The sequence below is a fragment of the Oncorhynchus masou genome, chromosome 27, assembly GCF_036934945.1.
Source record: "Oncorhynchus masou masou isolate Uvic2021 chromosome 27, UVic_Omas_1.1, whole genome shotgun sequence".
NCBI classification, from domain to species: Eukaryota; Metazoa; Chordata; class Actinopteri; order Salmoniformes; family Salmonidae; genus Oncorhynchus; species Oncorhynchus masou.
Window position 1 is genome coordinate 15,115,055 of NC_088238.1, and position 21,214 is coordinate 15,136,268.

Consider the following 21,214-nt stretch of genomic DNA (forward strand, 5'->3'; position numbering starts at 1 on the left):
ATCTGAAGTTGTGGAAGCCATCGCCCAACAGATCACCTTGAAACGCTGTTCTAATGAAAAGCTCTATATAAAATAAATGTACTATTTTTATTACCTTGACTGCCCAGATGGACTGCTCCAGCGGGTGGAAGAGTTTGAAACAGAAGCCGTCCTTCTTGAGGGTCTCTCGATGAGCTCGCAGGCGTTGAGCAGCACCGTGCCCACCCACTGGCCGTTCTTATGGGTCTTGTAGATGAGAAGAACCCCGGCTTCAGCACACCACAGCTTGGTCCAGCTCTTCAGAGTACCCCGGATCTGAGGAGCAGACACGTGGCCAAACACACACTCAAGACATAAAATACCACAAATATCATCATGTCTAATAAACTATGTTCAGATATATATTTATTTTGTTGGAAACTTCTATCAACAAGGGCACTTGTGAAAATTCTGGAGAAACTTCATGTTTATAGCAGATTCTTATGGCTTTATAGTTTGTTGCATGTAAAGTAATATTCAAGTAATTGCAGCACATGGCCCACATTGTGTACAGTCCAGAAACAAGAACAGGGCAAGTCGAACCTTGAGCCAGTCAGCCATGACAATAACAGAGGGGTCTGTGATGGTGCTGAGGAGCTCCTTGGTGGCTCTCTTCTTCTCCTCCTTCTGTACGGTCACGCTTGTCTCCCCTTGCAGGGGCCACACATAAACATCACGCTCAGTGTCTCCCCTAGCTGTACCTGCAGGGCCACACACAAACATCACTCTACAGTGTCTCCCCTAGCTGTACCTGCAGGCGCCACACACAAACATCACGCTACAGTGTTTCCCCTAGCTGTACCTGCAGGGGCCACACATAAACATCACGCTACAGTGTTTCCCTAGCTGTACCTGCAGGGGCCACACACAAACATCACGCTACAGTGTTTCCCCTAGCTGTACCTGCAGGGGCCACACACAAACATCACGCTACAGTGTTTCCCCTAGCTGTACCTGCAGGGGCCACACATAAACATCACGCTACAGTGTCTCCCCTAGCTGTACCTGCAGGGGCCACACACAAATCATCATCACGCTACAGTGTCTCCCCTGTACCTGCAGGGGCCACCTGCAGTGTCTCCCCTAGCCACACACAAACATCACGCTACAGTGTTTCCCCTAGCTGTACCTGCAGGGGCCACACAAGCATCATGCTACATGTCTCCCCAGCTGTACCTGCAGGGCCACACACAAATATCACGCTACAGTATTTCCCCTAGCTGTACCTGCAGGGGGCCACACATAAACATCACTCTACAGTGTCTCCCCTCTTAGCTGTACCTGCAGGGGCCACACACAAACATCACGCTACAGCATTTCCCCTAGCTGTACCTGCAGGGGCCACACATAAACATCACTCTACAGTGTCTCCCCTAGCTGTACCTGCAGGGGCCACACACAAACATCACGCTACAGCATTTCCCCTAGCTGTACCTGCAGGGGCCACACATAAACATCACGCTACAGTGTTTCCCCTCCTGCAGGGGCCACACACAAACATCACGCTACAGTGTCTCCCTTAGAGTCCTGTTCAGGGGTTGTACTTCTACATCAAGCTGCCTCACGCAACAGAAACAGGGCCGTTCTGACAAGCTACTTACTATAAGACCATCCTGAGGCTGGTCTCTGCTGTAAGTCTCCCTACTTACCTTGAGCGACTCCTTCTTGGTGAGCTTGTTACCGGACGACGAGACATCCTTGTCGGAGCCATTGTAGAGCTTGGACTCTGACTGTGGAGACATGGAGGAGGAAGTGAGCGTATAGTCAGCTGGGAATGGCTCACTAGTGCCCTTCTAACCTGAGACAAACAGTTTCCATCTGGTGACACTAGGACAGAAGTCTTACTGTATTACTGGATGTGATGAGCATGTGGGGAGCTGTCTGGCCCGAACTGGGGAGCTGTCTGGCCCAAACTGGGGATCTGTCTGGCCCAAACTGGGGAGCTGTCTGGCTCAAAATGAGGTGGGTGGGTGCTACACATTGGCGGTTGGATGAGGTGAGTTACCCCTCTTACTATGTAAAGCACTTTGAGTCCCTGGGAAATCATTAATCCCATCCAATAGACTGCTGTATTAGAGTTGTCTGGGCACCACTCAAACTTTAGCACCAGTCAGATTGATTTACCCGATCATACCAGGTACACACACACACTCATCTGGTGTATGGAGGTACACACACACTCATCTGGTGTCTGGAGGTACACACACACTCATCTGGTGTCTGGAGGTACACACACACTCATCTGGTGTATGGAGGTACACACACACTCATCTGGTGTCTGGAGGTACACACACACTCATCTGGTGTATGGAGGTACACACACACTCATCTGGTGTATGGAGGTACACACACACTCATCTGGTGTCTGGAGGTACACACACACTCATCTGGTGTCTGGAGGTACACACACACTCATCTGGTGTCTGGAGGCACACACACTCATCTGGTGTCTGGAGGTAAACACACACTCATCTGGTGTCTGGAGGTACACACACACTCATCTGGTGTCTGGAGGTACACACACACTCATCTGGTGTCTGGAGGTACACACACACTCATCTGGTGTCTGGAGGTACACACACACTCATCTGGTGTATGGAGGTACACACACTCATCTGGTGTCTGGAGGTACACACACACTCATCTGGTGTCTGGAGGTACACTTGGCTTTTTGGCTTCTGAAGTGAATGTCAATAAAGGAGCCTTGAGAGTTTCCTGACACCTGGAAGACAACAACAGGCCTCCGATACCACCATGATAACAGTCCCCAATGGAAGTCCTGCAATAGTAATAGCAGTCTCAGTTGAGGCTACCACGAACAACGCTGTGGGCCTTACCTTATGCCCTGCTCAGCCTGTCAAGCCCTTTGTTTAGTCCTGCGCTAGCTTGGCTAACGCTAACCAAGGGGCTGGATTCAACACAGGCATGACTTTTAGCTGAAGCCAGGGCCTAATAGAGTTCCATTAGCAGAGAGTAGACAGAGATAGCAGGGGGAGAGCTTCATGAGGCAGGGCCACTTAACGGCTCAGAAAAAAATGGTAGGTAGAGGAGAGGGGGAGGGAGGAGAGCAGAGGAGAGGACTGGAGTAAAGAGGAGAGGAGAAGACTGGAGTAAAGAGGAGAGGACTGGAGTAAAGAGGAGAGGACTGGAGTAAAGAGCAGAGGACTGGAGTAAAGAGGAGAGGACTGGAGTAAAGAGGAGAGGACTGGAGTAAAGAGGAGAGGACTGGAGTAAAGAGGAGAGGACTGGAGTAAAGAGGAGAGGACTGGAGTAAAGAGGAGAGGACTGGAGTAAAGAGGAGAGGACTGGAGTAAAGAGGAGAGGACTGGAGTAAAGAGGAGAGGACTGGAGTAAAGAGGAGAGGACTGGAGTAAAGAGGAGAGGACTGGAGTAAAGAGGAGAGGAGAGGACTGGAGTAAAGAGGAGAGGACTGGAGTAAAGAGGAGAGGACTGGAGTAAAGAGGAGAGGACTGGAGTAAAGAGCAGAGGACTGGAGTAAAGAGCAGTAGAGGACTGGAGTAAAGGAGCAGAGGACTGGAGTAAAGAGGAGAGGACTGGAGTAAAGAGGAGAGGACTGGAGTAAAGAGGAGAGGACTGGAGTAAAGAGGAGAGGACTGGAGTAAAGAGGAGAGGACTGGAGTAAAGAGGAGAGGACTGGAGTAAAGAGGAGAGGACTGGAGTAAAGAGGAGAGGACTGGAGTAAAGAGGAGAGGACTGGAGTAAAGAGGAGAGGACTGGAGTAAAGAGGAGAGGACTGGAGTAAAGAGGAGAGGACTGGAGTAAAGAGGAGAGGACTGGAGTAAAGAGGAGAGGACTGGAGTAAAGAGCAGAGGACTGGAGTAAAGAGCAGAGGACTGGAGTAAAGAGGAGAGGACTGGAGTAAAGAGGAGAGGACTGGAGTAAAGAGGAGAGGACTGGAGTAAAGAGGAGAGGACTGGAGTAAAGAGGAGAGGACCGGAGTAAAGAGGAGAGGACTGGAGTAAAGAGGAGAGGAGAAGACTGGAGTAAAGAGGAGAGGACCGGAGTAAAGAGGAGAGGACTGGAGTAAAGAGGAGAGGACTGGAGTAAAGAGGAGAGGACTGGAGTAAAGAGGAGAGGACTGGAGTAAAGAGCAGAGGACTGGAGTAAAGAGCAGAGGACTGGAGTAAAGAGCAGAGGACTGGAGTAAAGAGAGGAGAGGACTGGAGTAAAGAGGAGAGGACTGGAGTAAAGAGGAGAGGACTGGAGTAAAGAGGAGAGGACTGGAGTAAAGAGCAGAGGACTGGAGTAAAGAGGAGAGGACTGGAGTAAAGAGGAGAGGACTGGAGTAAAGAGGAGAGGACTGGAGTAAAGAGGAGAGGACTGGAGTAAAGAGGAGAGGACTGGAGTAAAGAGGAGAGGAGAAGACTGGAGTAAAGAGGAGAGGACTGGAGTAAAGAGGAGAGGACTGGAGTAAAGAGGAGAGGACTGGAGTAAAGAGGAGAGGACTGGAGTAAAGAGGAGAGGACTGGAGTAAAGAGGAGAGGACTGGAGTAAAGAGGAGAGGACTGGAGTAAAGAGCAGAGGACTGGAGTAAAGAGGAGAGGACTGGAGTAAAGAGGAGAGGACTGGAGTAAAGAGGAGAGGACTGGAGTAAAGAGGAGAGGACTGGAGTAAAGAGGAGAGGACTGGAGTAAAGAGGAGAGGACTGGAGTAAAGAGGAGAGGACCGGAGTAAAGAGGAGAGGACCGGAGTAAAGAGGAGAGGACTGGAGTAAAGAGGAGAGGACTGGAGTAAAGAGGAGAGGACTGGAGTAAAGAGGAGAGGACTGGAGTAAAAGAGCAGAGGACTGGAGTAAAGAGCAGAGGACTGGAGTAAAGAGGAGAGGACTGGAGTAAAGAGGAGAGGACTGGAGTAAAGAGGAGAGGACTGGAGTAAAGAGGAGAGGACTGGAGTAAAGAGGAGAGGACTGGAGTAAAGAGGAGAGGACTGGAGTAAAGAGGAGAGGACTGGAGTAAAGAGGAGAGGACTGGAGTAAAGAGGAGAGGACTGGAGTAAAGAGGAGAGGACTGGAGTAAAGAGGAGAGGACTGGAGTAAAGAGGAGAGGACTGGAGTAAAGAGCAGAGGACTGGAGTAAAGAGCAGAGGACTGGAGTAAAGAGGAGAGGACTGGAGTAAAGAGGAGAGGACTGGAGTAAAGAGGAGAGGACTGGAGTAAAGAGGAGAGGAGTGGAGTAAAGAGGAGAGGAGAGGACTGGAGTAAAGAGGAGAGGACCGGAGTAAAGAGGAGAGGACTGGAGTAAAGAGGAGAGGACTGGAGTAAAGTGCAGAGGACTGGAGTAAAGAGGAGAGGACTGGTATTTATGTATATATTTATGCTGTCACTGTTTTATTATTGGAAAAACAGAACAGCCGCTGCCTATAGAACAAATATACCATTGTAGCGTGGGTTCAAATCCAGCCCACTGCTATTTCAGCACACTCCCCTCTCTTTCTCTCTCCTATTCAATGGAATCCACCAACCAGGATTTCTATAGAACCTTGGATGTTTGGGAAAGTAACCAGAATTTTGCAACCCTAGGACTTAGTTCTCACTGGAAGTTGAACAGTGGGTGCTGTTGAGAGAGGCCTGGAATGGTTGGGTTTCTGTGTTGGATGATGGTTTGATGTACATGTGATTAACAATGAATGAAGCTCACAGCCGTGGCGAGGTTGAAGTTGTTGGCTTGTTCTTTTACAGTAACTCTCTTAATCTCTGGTCTCATTAGGACTATGTCTTACACACTGAAATGGGTTTCATCAGCACCCTCCTTCCTACTCTCATCTACTCTCCTACTTGCTCATAAAGAGTTGATGGTAAAGCATGATGCTTTAATGGTTGGGGACTTTGGCCAAAGAAATAAAGTCGATTTCAAAGGTTTCTGCTTCAGAGTGAGTGGATGGGTGTTTTCTGACCTTGTACATCCTGTAAAGAGAGAAAGGAGAAAGAGCTGTGAGAGGAGAGGAAGTCTGGGGTGTATTTTAGGACCCTACCTTGCTCTTGGATATGGAGTGAGACGAGTCCTCTTTCGGAGGCAGGGAATCTTCTTTCCCCGGTCGAAACCTGAAAAGAGAGAAACCAATCAGCCCAAACGGCCCCCATGTGTACAAGCCTGAGGGCACTGAGCATCCCCTGTGTAGGCCCTGCTCTTTACCAGAAGGCTCCTGAGCAGTCCCCTGTGTACAAGCTGACCTTGGGTCAGTCCCCTTAGCATTTTACCCACTAATAGTTAAGGTTCGGATTGGGGTCCCCTGTGTAAGGAGAAACTGATCCCCTGTGTAATCTGTCTTTGTACCCAGAAGGCTCCAGAGCAGTCCCCTGAGCGGTCCCCCTAGAAGGCTCCAGAGCAGTCCCTGTGTAAACTCAGCTCTTTACCAGAAGGCCAGAGCCACCCCTGTGTACAAGCCCTGCTCTTTACCAGAAGGCTCAGCAAGGTCAGACTCCAGAGCAGTCCCCTGTGTACAGTACTCTTTACCAGCTCCAAGCCCCCTGTGTACACCACAGCTGAGCAGTCCTCCTGTGTACAAGCCCTTCTTTACCAGAAGGCTCCAGAGCAGTCCCCTGTGTACAAGCCCTGCTCTTTACCAGAAGGCTCCAGAGCAGTCCCCTGTGTACAAGCCCTGCTCTTTACCAGAAGGCTCCAGAGCAGTCCCCTGTGTACAAGCCCTGCTCTTTACCAGAAGGCTCCAGAGCAGTCCCCTGCAAGCCCTCTCTTTACCAGAAGGCTCCAGAGCAGTCCCCTGTGAGCAGTCCCCTGTGTACAAGCCCTGCTCTTTACCAGAAGGCTCCAGAGCAGTCCCCTGTGTACAAGCACCAGAAGGCTCCAGTCCCCATGCTCTTTTACCAGAAGGCTCCAGAGCAGTCCCCTGTGTACAAGCCCTGCTCTTTACCAGAAGGCTCCAGAGCAGTCCCCTGTGTACAGGCTCTGTGTACAAGCCCTGCTCTTTACCAGAAGGCTCCAGAGCAGTCCCCTGTGTACAGGCTCTGCTCTTTACCAGAAGGCTCCAGAGCAGTCCCCTGTGTACAGGCCCTGCTCTTTACCAGAAGGCTCCAGAGCAGTCCCCTGTGTACAAGCCCTGCTCTTTACCAGAAGGCTCCAGAGCAGTCCCCTGTGTACAAGCCCTGCTCTTTACCAGAAGGCTCCAGTCCCCTGTGTACAGGCTCTGCTCTTTACCAGAAGGCTCCAGAGCAGTCCCCTGTCCAGAGCAGTCCCCTGTGTACAGGCTCTGCTCTTTACCAGAAGGCTCCAGAGCAGTCCCCTGTGTCCCCTGTGTACAAGCCCAGCAGTCCCCTTTACCAGAAGGCTCCAGAGCAGTCCCCTGTGTACAGGCCCTGCTCTTTACCAGAAGGCTCCAGAGCAGTCCCCTGTGTACAGGCTCTGCTCTTTACCAGAAGGCTCCAGAGTGGTCCCCTGTGTACAAGCCCTGCTCTTTACCAGAAGGCTCCAGAGCAGTCCCCTGTGTACAAGCCCTGCTCTTTACCAGAAGGCTCCAGTCCCTCTGAATATTTAATGGCCAGTGCCTCCATCCTCACAGCCCATTTTGTAATGAGCGCAGAGTCAGGAAGGACAGACACAGAGGCACACAGTTATAGACTGATAATATCATTTGGATTAGTGATGTGGGACAAAATGTATAGTTACATATTACAATATTATTTTGGATGATACATCAAAATTTGACTCAAAGTAGCGCTACTGTAGGAAGAGTTTTTTTCATCCTATAGCTTGTTCTCCATCTTCTTTTGAAATAGTGAGCCAACATGTTTTCAGTACTTTCATTTCCCTGACCAATCAAAACTCATTTTCTCATGCTCTCTTTTGTTTCTGCAGCAGACATAAGGTGAGAAATATGTTTGGAATATCAAATCGATGGAAAATCACAGTATCGAATCACATATATAAAATCACAATACATGTACACTACCGGTCAAAAGTTTTAGAACACCTACTCATTCATGGGTTTTTCTTATTTTTTTAAACTATTTTCTACATTGTAGAATAATAGTAAAGACATCAAAACTATGAAATAACACATAGAATCATGTAGTAACCAAAAAATGGTTAAACAAATCAAAATATATTTTATTTTTGAGATTCTTCAAATAGCCACACTCTTGGCATTCTCTCAACCAGCTTCACCTGGAATGTTTTTCCAACAGTCTTGAAGAAATTCCCACATATGCTGAGCACTAATCCCAATTCCAAACTATCTTAATTTGTTTGAGGTCGGGGATTGTGGAGGCCAGGTCATCTGATACAGCCCTCCATCACTCTCCTTCTTGGTAAAATTGCCCTTAACCAGCCTGAAGGTGTGTTGAGTCATTGTCCTGTTGAAAAACAAATGATAGTCCCACTACGCGCAAACCAGATGGGATGGCGTATCCCCACAACATAACACCTCCTTCTTAATGCTTTACGTTGGGAAATTCACATGCAGAGATCATCCATTCATCCACACTGAATCTCACAAAGACATAGCGGTTGGAACCAAAAATCTCCAATTTGGACTCATCAGACCAAAGGACAAATTTCCACCGTTCTAATGTCCATTGCTAATGTTTCTTGGCCCAAGCAAGTCTCTTCTTATTATTGGTGTCCTTTAGTAGTGGTTTCTTTGCAGCAATTCGATCATGAATGCCTGATTCACACATTCTCCTCTGAACAGTTGATGTTGAGATTTGTCTGTTATATTTATTTGGGGTGCAATTTCTTAGGCTGGTAACTCTAATGAACTTATCCTCTGCAGCAGAGGTAACTCCGTGTCGATCATTCCTATGGCGGTCCTCATGAGAGCCAGTTTCATCATAGCGCTTGATGGTTTTTGAGACGGCACTTGAAGAAACTGACAAAGTTCTTGAAATGTCCCGTATTAACTGACCTTCATATCTTAAAGTAATGCTGGACTGTCATTTCTCTTCGCTTATTTGAGCTGTTCTTGCCATAATATGGACTTGGTCTTATAGCAAATAGGGCTGTCTTCTGTATACCCCCCTACCTTGTCACGACACAACTGATTGGCTGAAACGCATTAAAAAGGAAATACATTACACAAATGATATTTTAAGAAGGCACACCTGTTAATTGAAATGCATTCCAGGTGATTACCTTATGAAGCTGGTTGAGAGAATGCCAAGAGTATGCAATGCTGTCATCAAGGCAAAGGGTGGCTACTTTGAAGAATCTCAAACAAATCAAAATACATTTTATATTTAACACTTTTTTGGTTACTACATGATTCTTTGTGTTATTTCATAGTTTTGATGTCTTCACTATTACTCTACGATGTAGAAAACAATAAAATAAAGAAAAACCCTTGCATAAGTAGGTGTTCTCGAACCTTTGACCAGTAGTGTATTTGCACATAAGTATCAAATCAAATGCACCAAATACAATTGGTGTAGACTTTATAGTGAAATACTTGCTTACGAACCTTTCCCGAAGATGCAGAGTTAAAAAATGATAATCATAAAGAAATACACAAGAATGGAGCTACACACAGGGAGTACCAGTATCAATGAGGAGTTATATACAGGTAGTACCAGTACCAGATCAATGAGGAGTTATATACAGGAAGTACCAGTACCAGATCAATGAGGAGTTATATACAGGAGTACCAGTACCAGATCAATGAGGAGTTATATACAGGGAGTACCAGTACCAGATCAATGAGGAGTTATATACAGGGAGTACCAGTACCAGATCAATGAGGAGTTATATACAGGGAGTACCAGTACCAGATCAATGAGGAGTTATATACAGGAAGTACCAGTACCAGATCAATGAGGAGTTATATACAGGGAGTACCAGATCAATGAGGAGTTATATACAGGAGTACCAGTACCATCAATGAGGAGTTATATTTTATTTATTTCACCTTTATTTAACCAGGTAGGCTAGTTGAGAACAAGTTCTCATTTACAACTGCGACCTGGCCAAGATAAAGCATAGCAGTGTGAACAGACAACACAGAGTTACACGTGGAGTAAACAATTAACAAGTCAATAACACAGTAGAAAAAAAGGGAGTCTATATACAATGTGTGCAAAAGGCATGAGGAGGTAGGCGAATAATTACAATATTGCAGATTAACACTGGATTGATAAATGATCATGTACAGGTAGAGATATTGGTGTGCAAAAGAGCAGAAAAGTAAATAAATAAAAACTGTGGGGATGAGGTAGGTGAAAATGGGTGGGCTATTTACCAATAGATTATGTACAGCTGCAGCGATCGGTTAGCTGCTCAGATAGCTGATGTTTGAAGTTGGTGAGGGAGATAAAGGTCTCCAACTTCAGCGATTTTTGCAATTCGTTCCAGTCACAGGCAGCAGAGTACTGGAACGAAAGGCGGCCGAATGAGGTGTTGGCTTTAGGGATGATCAGTGAGATACACCTGCTGGAGCGCGTGCTACGGATGGGTGTTGCCACAGGGAGTACCAGTACCAGATCAATGTGGAGCTATATACAGGGAGTACCAGTACCAGATCAATGTGGAGCTATATACAGGGAGTACCAGTACCAGATCAATGTGGGGCTATATACAGGGAGTACCAGTACCAGATCAATGAGGAGTTATATACAGGTAGTACCAGTACCAGATCAATGAGGAGTTATATACAGGGAGTACCAGTACCAGATCAATGTGGGGCTATATACAGGGAGTACCAGTACCAGATCAATGTGGAGTTATATACAGGTAGTACCAGTACCAGATCAATGAGGAGTTATATACAGGGAGTACCAGTACCAGATCTATGTGGAGCTATATACAGGTAGTACCAGTACCAGATCAATGAGGAGCTATATACAGGGAGTACCAGATCAATGTGGAGCTATATACAGGGAGTACCAGATCAATGTGGAGCTATATACAGGGAGTACCAGATCAATGTGGAGCTATATACAGGGAGTACCAGATCAATGTGGAGCTATATACAGGGAGTACCAGATCAATGTGGAGCTATATACAGGGAGTACCAGATCAATGAGGAGCTATATACAGGGAGTACCAGATCAATGTGGAGCTATACACAGGGAGTACCAGATCAATGTGGATCTATACACAGGGAGTACCAGATCAATGTGGAGCTATACACAGGGAGTACCAGATCAATGTGGAGCTATACACAGTACCAGATCAATGTGGAGCTATACACAGGGAGTACCAGATCAATGTGGAGCTATATACAGGGAGTACCAGTACCAGATCAATGTGGGGCTATATACAGGGAGTACCAGATCAATGAGGAGCTATACACAGGGAGTACCAGATCAATGTGGAGCTATACACAGGGAGTACCAGTACCAGATCAATGTGGAGCTATACACAGGGAGTACCAGATCAATGTGGAGCTATATACAGGGAGTACCAGTACCAGATCAATGTGGAGCTATATACAGGGAGTACCAGATCAATGTGGAGCTATACACAGGGAGTACCAGATCAATGTGGAGCTATACACAGGGAGTACCAGTACCAGATCAATGTGGAGCTATACACAGGGTACCAGTACCAGATCAATGTGGAGCTATACACAGGGAGTACCAGATCAATGAGGAGCTATACACAGGGAGTACCAGATCAATGTGGAGCTATACACAGGGAGTACCAGTACCAGATCAATGTGGAGCTATACACAGGGAGTACCAGTACCAGATCAATGTGGAGCTATACACAGGGAGTACCAGATCAATGTGGAGCTATACACAGGGAGTACCAGATCAATGTGGAGCTATACACAGGGAGTACCAGATCAATGTGGAGCTATACACAGGGAGTACCAGTACCAGATCAATGTGGAGCTATACACAGGGAGTACCAGATCAATGAGGAGCTATACACAGGGAGTACCAGATCAATGTGGAGCTACCAGTACCAGTACCAGATCAATGAGGAGCTATACACAGGGAGTACCAGATCAATGTGGAGCTATACACAGGGAGTACCAGTACCAGATCAATGTGCAGATGTAGGAGATATTTGGTATAGTGATAACATTGTATCGTGAGGTCAGTTCCCAGCCCTAGTTTGGTTTTATGAGTCAGATAGCCAGGCTAAGTCCCAAATCACACCCTATTCCCTACACACTATATACAGGGTACCGGATTTTAGGATGCAGATGGTACACAGCGACATGACGCCCACAGGAGACAGGCTTCACCAAGTCCACAAGATACATTGGCATTTGGAAAGTTACGGCACTTTCAGAGATGACATGGGATTTCTCTGTCAGGGGCTAAACACCTGGCCCTGATAATAGAACCTTATAGCCCACTAATTCTAATCCAGGTTCCCACTAATGCTCCCACTAAGATGAAAGTAGGGGAAGTTCAACTGTGTTCACCACATGTGTGAGTTCAATCACCTGCATGTTGCACAGCAAGGGAGCTTGTGAATAAATCATTAGGATTGCGTCCCAAATTGTCTTTATGGCCCATATGACTGTGGTAAAATGCAGTGCACTATATAGGGAGTAGGGATGCATCCTCGATCTCAGCAGTCTGAAAAGCAGATCAGTATGACAGCTGTCTTAAAGTGTTGTTTCTGATTCACTGGTGTGAGATTGACAACATCTGATAGAAAATGAGCTGTGATTGACACAGCCCCCTGGTGCCAACCACACACACACACACACACACACACACACACACACACACACACACACACACACACACACACACACACACACAGAGAGAGAGAGAGAGAGAGAAATAGGACCTTGTGTGTGCCAAAGCAGATAGCCAGAACACTAACAGGAGGAACATTGCCACTGAGTCAGAGAGGACGTTCTCAATCTGCTGTACTCACTGCAGCCATTAAGAGACAACTATGAGAGATATCCAAGGTTAAGCTGCTCAAACAACCAGCCTGGATCCAAACAGTGCATAGATCAACGTCAACATCTGATCTGAGATCTGACATTAACAGATTCTGTCGAACTTGACAGGTCCTCTTCAGGGATTTATCGCTAAATGCCTTCCGGTTGACAAACTTCAAACTAAGGGGATTATTAAGTAGTCAACCCGTTACTCTGTGATAAGGTCCATTAGTGAGAAATTCTAAAGCTTTAAAAGATGGACGGCAGCGGTGTAGATAATCATTCATAGCCTACTGTAGTCCCGGGCTGGAAAGCAGCAGGTTATCACAGCTACCGCTCAATGCTATATATTACAATTTACGAGGAGAGATTTACTGCTCGTTCTGATCTTTCCACCGCTGTATTACAAGGATAAATCAGTGTGGTAACAAGCTCCAAATCATTCGGCTGGCTCCAGCACGAAGCAGCTCTCCTGCTATAAAACAAACAGAGACAGGGCCCCTGTCTTTATCTGTGTCAAATTAATGCCCGCTGTAAAACGCACCTTACGTCATTAACAAGTGGAGAAGGGACACGTTGAGCATCAGAGGCCAATGCTCTGGTATGGATTCTACAGTTGTTGCCAAAAGTTGAGAATGACACAAATATTAATTTTCACAAAGTCTGCTGCCTCAGTTTGTATGATGGCAATTTGCATATACTCCAGAATGTTATGAAGAGTGATCAGATGAATTGCAATTAATTGCAAAGTCCCTCTTTTATTTAATGTATTTTATTTCACCTTTATTTAACCAGGTAGGCTAGTTGAGAACAAGTTTTCATTAAAACTGCGACCTGGCCAAGATAAAGCATAGCAGTGTGAACATACAGCAACACAGAGTTACACATGGAGTAAACAATAAACATGCATTTGCCATGCAAATGAACTGAATCCCCCAAAAACATTTCCACTGCATTTCAGCCCTGCCACAAAAGGACCAGCTGACATCATGTCAGCGATTCTCTCGTTAACACAGATGTGAGTGCTGGCGAGGACAAGGCTGGAGATCACTCTGTCATGCTGATTGAGTTTGAAAAACAGACTGGAAGCATCAAAAGGAGGGTGGTGCCTGGAATCTTCTTCCTCTGTCAATCATGGTTACCTGCAAGGAAACGCTTGCCGTCATCATTGCTTTGCACAAAAAGGGCTTCACAGGCAAGGATATTGCTGCCAGTAAGAATGCACCTAAATCAACAATTTTTCGGATCAAGAACTTCAAGACGAGCGGTTCAATTGTTGTGAAGAAGGCTTCAGGGCGCCCAAGAAAGTCCAGCAAGCGCCAGAACCGTCTCCTAAAGTTGATTCAGCTGCGGGATCGGGGCACCACCAGTACAGAGCTGCTCAGGAATGGCAGTAGGCAGGTGTGAGTGCATCTGCACGCACAGTGAGGCGAAGACTTTTGGAGGATGGCAGCAAAGAAGCCACTTCTCTCCAGGAAAAACAGCAGGAACAGACTGATTCTGCAAAAGGTACAGGGATTGGACTGCTGAGGACTGGGGTAAAGTCATTTTCTCTGATGAATCCCCTTTCCGATTGTTTGGGGCATCTGGAAAAAAGCTTGTCTGGAGAAGACATCAGTCCTGTGTCATGCCAACAGTAAAGCATCCTGAGACCATTTATGTGTGGGGTTGCTTCTCAGCCAAGGGAGTGGTCTCACTCACAGCCATGAATAAAGAATGGTACCAACACATCCTCTGAGAGCAACTCCTCCCAACCATCCAGGAACAGTTTGGTGACGAACAATGCCTTTTCCAGCATGATGGAGCACCTTGCCATAAGGCAAAAGTGATAACTAAGTGGCTCGGGGAACAAACCATCAATATTTTGGGTCCATGGCAAGGAAACTCCCCAGACCTTAATCCCATTGAGAACTTGTGGTCAATCCTCAAGAGGTGGGTGGACAAACAAAAACCCACAAATTCTGACAAACTCCAAGCATTGATTATGCAAGAATGGGCTGCCATCAGTCAGGATGTGGCCCAGAAGTTAATTGACAGCATGCCAGGGCAGATTGCAGAGGTCTTGAAAAAGAAGGGTCAACACTGCAAATATTGACTCTTTGCATCAACTTCTTGTAATTATCAATAAAAGCCTTTGACACTTGTAATTTTACATCAGTATTCCATCTTAACATCTGACAAAAATATCTAAAGACACTGAAGCAGCAAACTTTTTGGCAATTAATATTTGTGTTCTTTTGGCCACGACTGCTCTCATAACCATAAATACCATGAATATAAAATACTGAAGACGATTCACAGACTACCAATTCTATTAGACATAAGGGCATATGATATGTCTCCTGAGATCTCCTACCACAACCACCTCAACATACGCAGCACAATCAAGAGCTACTATTGAGGGTTGTCAACAATTACAATATGTATTAGGCCTATGAAATAGAATGATTATTACAAGATTGATCGTCTCACAAGCAGAATCAAAAGTTGCTGTTGGGTTTGAAAAAAACATGCTATGTCATATATATGGATGTTTTCAACAACATGTCTTGTTTTGTGGAGATCCGAGGACAATGTCGTGGGATGAAAAGATGACAGACTGGAGAGGGGCCCTTGAGAGGCTCCTCCAGGCTCCACACATCCTCAGAACAAACTGAACAAGCTCATCTCCATGGAGACAAGGTCGATAAGTGGCCCCAAGTGCACTTAGAAGGACCCTTCCTATTACCAATATATGGTCTAGGGCACTAGGGTTGGGTCGGGGCACACTCAGTGAGACTCTAGGGTTTGTCTCCTCCATCTTCAAAAAGGAAATTGGTTATGCCACGAACACCATCTCATTACCAAAACCCAGAGAAAGGGGAGAGAGAGAGAAAAAGAGAGATATGAGTTTAGGCTTGAAGGAGAGGCTCTTGGGTAATCAGGCTACTCAAAGCCTATTCACTGCTATCTTGCCTGCCTTATTGTGCAGACAGACAGTTCACACACACACACACACTAAAGGCACGGACAGACCGCTAGGATTGTTGAGCGTCCACCGGCCGAGAGTAATCAGCACCTCTGAACAGAGTGCCGGTCGAAACTTGCAAACCGATTCTACATTTAGAAACGGGCAAAAATGACGTACGGCTGGTAACTACAAAACTCCGGCTGGTAACTACAAAGCTCCGACAACAAACGAACTAACGGCAAATGAAAAGGCTGCTTGCTTACTGTGCAAACTGACAATGGGTCTGGTGAGTTCTCCTTTAGACAACAGGACAAAGAGACCATTCAAAAATTTGACGTGCTGTTTAAAGAACCCTTAAATAACTTGTTTTTATTTAAATTTGATTTAACCTTTATTTAACTAGCCAAGTTAGTTAAAGAACACATTCTTATTTACAATGACGGCCTACACCGGCCAAAGCTGGGCCAATTGTGCGCCACCCTATGGGACTCCCAATCACGGCCGGTTGTGATACAGCTTGGATTCTGTAGTGACGCCTCAAGCACTGAGATGCAGTGCCTTAGACCGCTGCGCCACTCAGAAACACAATCCCAATTCAATCCCTAGCCCCTACATCACTTTAACCCTGTTGCATATACCCATCCAATCTTTTCAGATCTATCAGGGGAAATGGGCTGGGAGCTAGGAGTTGATTTGGGATTGGGATTATATCTAGGAGTTGATTTGGAACTGGGCCTATATCGAGTTGATTTGGGACTGGGCCTATATCTAGGAGCTGATTTGGGACTGGGCCTATATCTTGGACTGGGCCTATCTTTTTGGAGAAGCTTGTCCTAAAATAATGGCTGAATTGGAACAGGGCCTATATCTAGGATTTGATTTGCAACTGGGCCTATATCGAGTTGATTTGGAACTGGGCCCATATCTAGGAGTTGATTTGGGATTGGGCCTATATCTAGGAGTTGATTTGGAACTGGGCCTATATCGAGTTGATTTAGAACTGGGCCTATATCTAGAAGTTGATTTGAGACTGGGCCAATATCTAGGAGTTGATTTGGGACTGGTCCTATATCTAGGAGTTGATTTGTAACTGGGCCTATATCTCTGAGTTGATTTGTAACTGGACCTATATCTTGCCCTCTTTTGGAGAAGCTTGTCCTAAAATAATGGCTGAATTGGAACTGGGCCCATATCTAGGAGTTGATTTGGAACTGGGCCTTATCGATTAGGTTACCTTGATTTCGGACTGGGCCTATATCTACACTTCTAACTATCTTTTGTGAAGTTGATTTGAGACTGGGCCAATATCTAGGAGTTGATTTGGGACTGGTCCATATTGAGTTGATTTGGGACTGGGCCTATATCTAGGAGTTGATTTGGATCTGGGCCTATATCTAGTTGATTTGGAACTGGGCCTTATCGAGTTGATTTAGAACTGGGCCTATATCTAGAAGTTGATTTGAGAACTGGGCCAATATCTAGAGTTGATTTGGGACTGGTCCTATATCTAGGAGTTGATTTGTAACTGGACCTATATCTTGCCCTTTTTGGAGAAGCTTGTCCTAAAATAATGGCTGAATTGGAACAGGGCCTATATCTAGGAGTTGATTTGCAACTGGGCCTATATCTAGGAGTTGATTTGGGACTGGGCCTATATCTAGGAGCTGATTTGGGACTGGGCCTATATCGAGTTGATTTGGGACTGGGCCTATATCTAGGAGTTGATTTGGATCTGGGCCTATATCGGGTTGATTTGGGACTGGGCCTATATCTTGCCCTCTTTTGGAGAAGCTTGTCCTAAAATAATGGCTGAATTGGAACTGGGCCCATATCTAGGAGTTGATTTGGAACTGGGCCTATATCGAGTTGATTTCGGACTGGGCCTATATCTAGAAGTTGATTTGAGACTGGGCCAATATCTAGGAGTTGATTTGGGACTGGTCCTATATCTAGGAGTTGATTTGTAACTGGGCCTATATCTAGGAAGTTTATTTGGAACTGGGCCTATATCTAGGAGTTTATTTGTTGATTTTTAGGACTGGGCCTATATCTTGCCCTCTTTTGGAGAAGTTTGTCCTAAAATAATGGCTGAATTGGGATGTCCGTGCTAGTCTGTGTGTGGTGTGTGTGGTCTGTCTGTGTGACGTGGATCTGAGATTAAAGTGAGCTGTGGTTTAGCAGCAAGCATTAAATCCAGAGGTGCTGACCACAGTGGCTTTCTTCTGTGATGAGTGTGGATGGTGTGGACGGAGAAAGACCCAGTGTGTGTGTGTGTGTGTGTTAAAGTGAGTGAGTGAGGTCACGCAAGATCAGCACAATCACTTATTTTCGGCCCATTTACTGATCACATACCATCATGTCCTCAACAAGGGACTGGGTAATATTGATGTATTATCAAATGTCCTCAATAAGGGACTGGGTAATATTGATGTCTTATCATGTATTATCAAATGTCCTCACTAAGGGACTGGGTAATATTGATGTCTTATCATGTATTATCAAATGTCCTCACTAAGGGACTGGGTAATATTGATGTTTTATCACGTATCACCAAACGTCCTCACTAAAAGGGCTAGTCAGTAGTCTACATGCTAGTCCTATAAAAGGCTAGTCAGTAGTCTACATGCTAGTCCTATAAAAGGCAAGTCAGTAAGCTACATTATGTCCTAGTAAAAGGCTTCAGTAAGCTACATTATATTAGTCCTATAAAAGGCTAGTCAGTAAGCTACATTATGTTAGTCCTATAAAAGGCTAGTCAGTAAGCTACATTATATTAGTCCTATAAAAAAGGCTAGTCAGTAAGCTACATTATATTAGTCCTATAAAAGGCTAGTCAGTATTGCTACATTATCATTAGTCCTATAAAAGGCTAGTCAGTAAGCTACATTATATTAGTCCTATAAAAGGCATGTCAGTAAGCTACATTATATTAGTCCTATAAAAGGCTAGTCAGTATTGATGTCTCATTATTATATTAGTCCTATAAAAGGCTAGTCAGTAGTCTACATGCTAGTCCTATAAAAGGCTAGTCAGTATACATTAGTCCTATAAAAGGCAAGTCAGTAAGCTACATTATATTAGTCCTATAAAAGGCTAGTCAGTAGTCTACATTAGTCCTATAAAAGGCTAGTCAGTAAGCTACATTATATTAGTCCTATAAAAGGCTAGTCAGTAGTCTACATGCTAGTCCTATAAAAGGCTAGTCAGTAGTCTACATGCTAGTCCTATAAAAGGCTAGTCAGTAGTCTACATTATATTAGTCCTATAAAAGGCTAGTCAGTAAGCTACATTATATTAGTCCTATAAAAGGCTAGTCAGTAGTCTACATGCTAGTCCTATAAAAGGCTAGTCAATAGTCTACATTATATTAGTCCTATAAAAGTCTAGTCAGTAAGCTACATTATATTAGTCCTATAAAAGGCTAGTCAGTAGTCTACATTATATTAGTCCTATAAAAGGCTAGTCAGTAAGCTACATTATATTAGTCCTATAAAAGGCTAGTCAGTAGCTAGTCAGTAAGCTACATTATATTAGTCCTATAAAAGGCTAGTCAGTAAGCTACATTATATTAGTCCTATAAAAGGCTAGTCAGTAAGCTACATTATATTAGTCCTATAAAAGGCTAGTCAGTAGTCTACATTATATTAGTCCTATAAAAGGCTAGTCAGTAACATTATCCTATAAAAGGCTAGTCTACATAATAAAAGGCTAGTCAGTAGTCTACATTATATTAGTCCTATAAAAGGCTAGTCAGTAGTACTTATATTAGTCCTATAAAAGGCTAGTCAGTAAGCTACATTATATTAGTCCTATAAAAGGCTAGTCAGTAGCTACATTAGTCCTATAAAAGGCTAGTCAGTAAGCTACATTATTAGTCCTATAAAAAGTCAGTAAGCTAGTCAGTAAAAGGCTACATTAGTCCTATAAAAGGCTAGTCAGTAAGCTACATTATATTAGTCCTATAAAAGGCTAGTCAGTAAGTCTACATTATATTAGTCCTATAAAAGGCTAGTCAGTAGTCTACATGCTAGTCATTATATTAGTCCTATAAAAGGCTAGTCAGTAAGCTACATTATATTAGTCCTATAAAAGGCTAGTCAGTAAGCTAGTCCTATAAAAGGCTAGTCAGTAAGCTACATTATATTAGTCCTATAAAAGGCTAGTCAGTAGTCTACATTATATTAGTCCTATAAAAGGCTAGTCAGTAAGCTACATTATATTAGTCCTATAAAAGGCATGTCAGTAAGCTACATTATATTAGTCCTATAAAAGGCTAGTCAGTAAGCTACATTATATTAGTCCTATAAAAGGCTAGTCAGTAGTCTACATTATATTAGTCCTATAAAAGGCTAGTCAGTAAGCTACATTATATTAGTCCTATAAAAGGCTAGTCAGTATTAGTCCTATAAAAGGCTACATTATATTAGTCCTATAAAAGGCTAGTCAGTAGTCTACATTATATTAGTCCTATAAAAGGCTAGTCAGTCCTATAAAAGGCTAGTCAGTAAGCTACATTATATTAGTCCTATAAAAGGCTAGTCAGTAAGTACATTATATTAGTCCTATAAAAGGCTAGTCAGTAGTCTACATTATATTAGTCCTATAAAAGGCTAGTAGTCTACATTATATTAGTATAAAAGGCTAGTCATAAGCTATTATATTAGTCCTATAAAAGGCTAGTCAGTAAGTTACATTATATTAGTCATTATATTAGTCCTATAAAAGGCTAGTCAGTAAGCTACATTATATTAGTCCTATAAAAGGCTAGTCAGTAAGCTACATTATATTAGTCCTATAAAAGGCTAGTCAGTAGTCTACATTATATAAAAGGCTAGTCCTATAAAGTCCTATAAAAGGCTAGTCAGTAGGCTACATTATATTAGTCCTATAAAAGGCAAGTCAGTAAGCTACATTATATTAGTCCTATAAAAGGCTAGTCAGTAAGTACATTATATTAGTCCTATTATATTAGTCCTATAAAAGGCTAGTCAGTAAGCTACATTATATTAGTCCTATAAAAGGCTAGTCAGTAAACTACATTATATTAGTCCTATAAAAGGCTAGTCAGTAAGCTACATTATATTAGTCCTACAAAAGGCTAGTCAGTAAGCTACATTATATTAGTCCTATAAAAGGCTAGTCAGTAAGCTACATTATATTAGTCCTATAAAAGGCTAGTCAGTAAGCTACATGCAGTATGCTGTCTGAGTGTAAAGCTCTTATAGCAGAACATGTCATTGATCATTGTAACTGATTTTAATGTAGCGTGCTCTTTTTAAATGTGTTTACGCTGACTACTTCCTGCTGACCTCTTGCCAGGTCCCCCTAGGTCCTGGCAAGAGTTCTAACAGGGTCAGATGTTAGAGGTCAGAGGGCGATCAGGGTGCCTACAACTGCAAATCAAATTTGCAACGTCAGTCTCACCAGTAA

General features: G+C 44.3%; 1 protein-coding gene across 1 annotated transcript in view; it reads right to left on the reverse strand.

Annotated features, from left to right (window-relative positions):
- Positions 1-1,442: 1,442 nt before the first annotated feature.
- Positions 1,443-21,214, reverse strand: part of LOC135516593 (putative uncharacterized protein DDB_G0271982) — a 115,374-nt gene continuing 95,602 nt past the window's right edge. Inside the window, exons 6-8 of the mRNA XM_064940939.1 lie at positions 6,010-6,079; positions 1,668-1,748; positions 1,443-1,452 (exon numbers count right to left, since the gene is read on the reverse strand). Coding sequence (XP_064797011.1) covers positions 1,443-1,452; positions 1,668-1,748; positions 6,010-6,079 — 161 coding nt within the window. The remainder of the gene's footprint in view (positions 1,453-1,667; positions 1,749-6,009; positions 6,080-21,214) is intronic.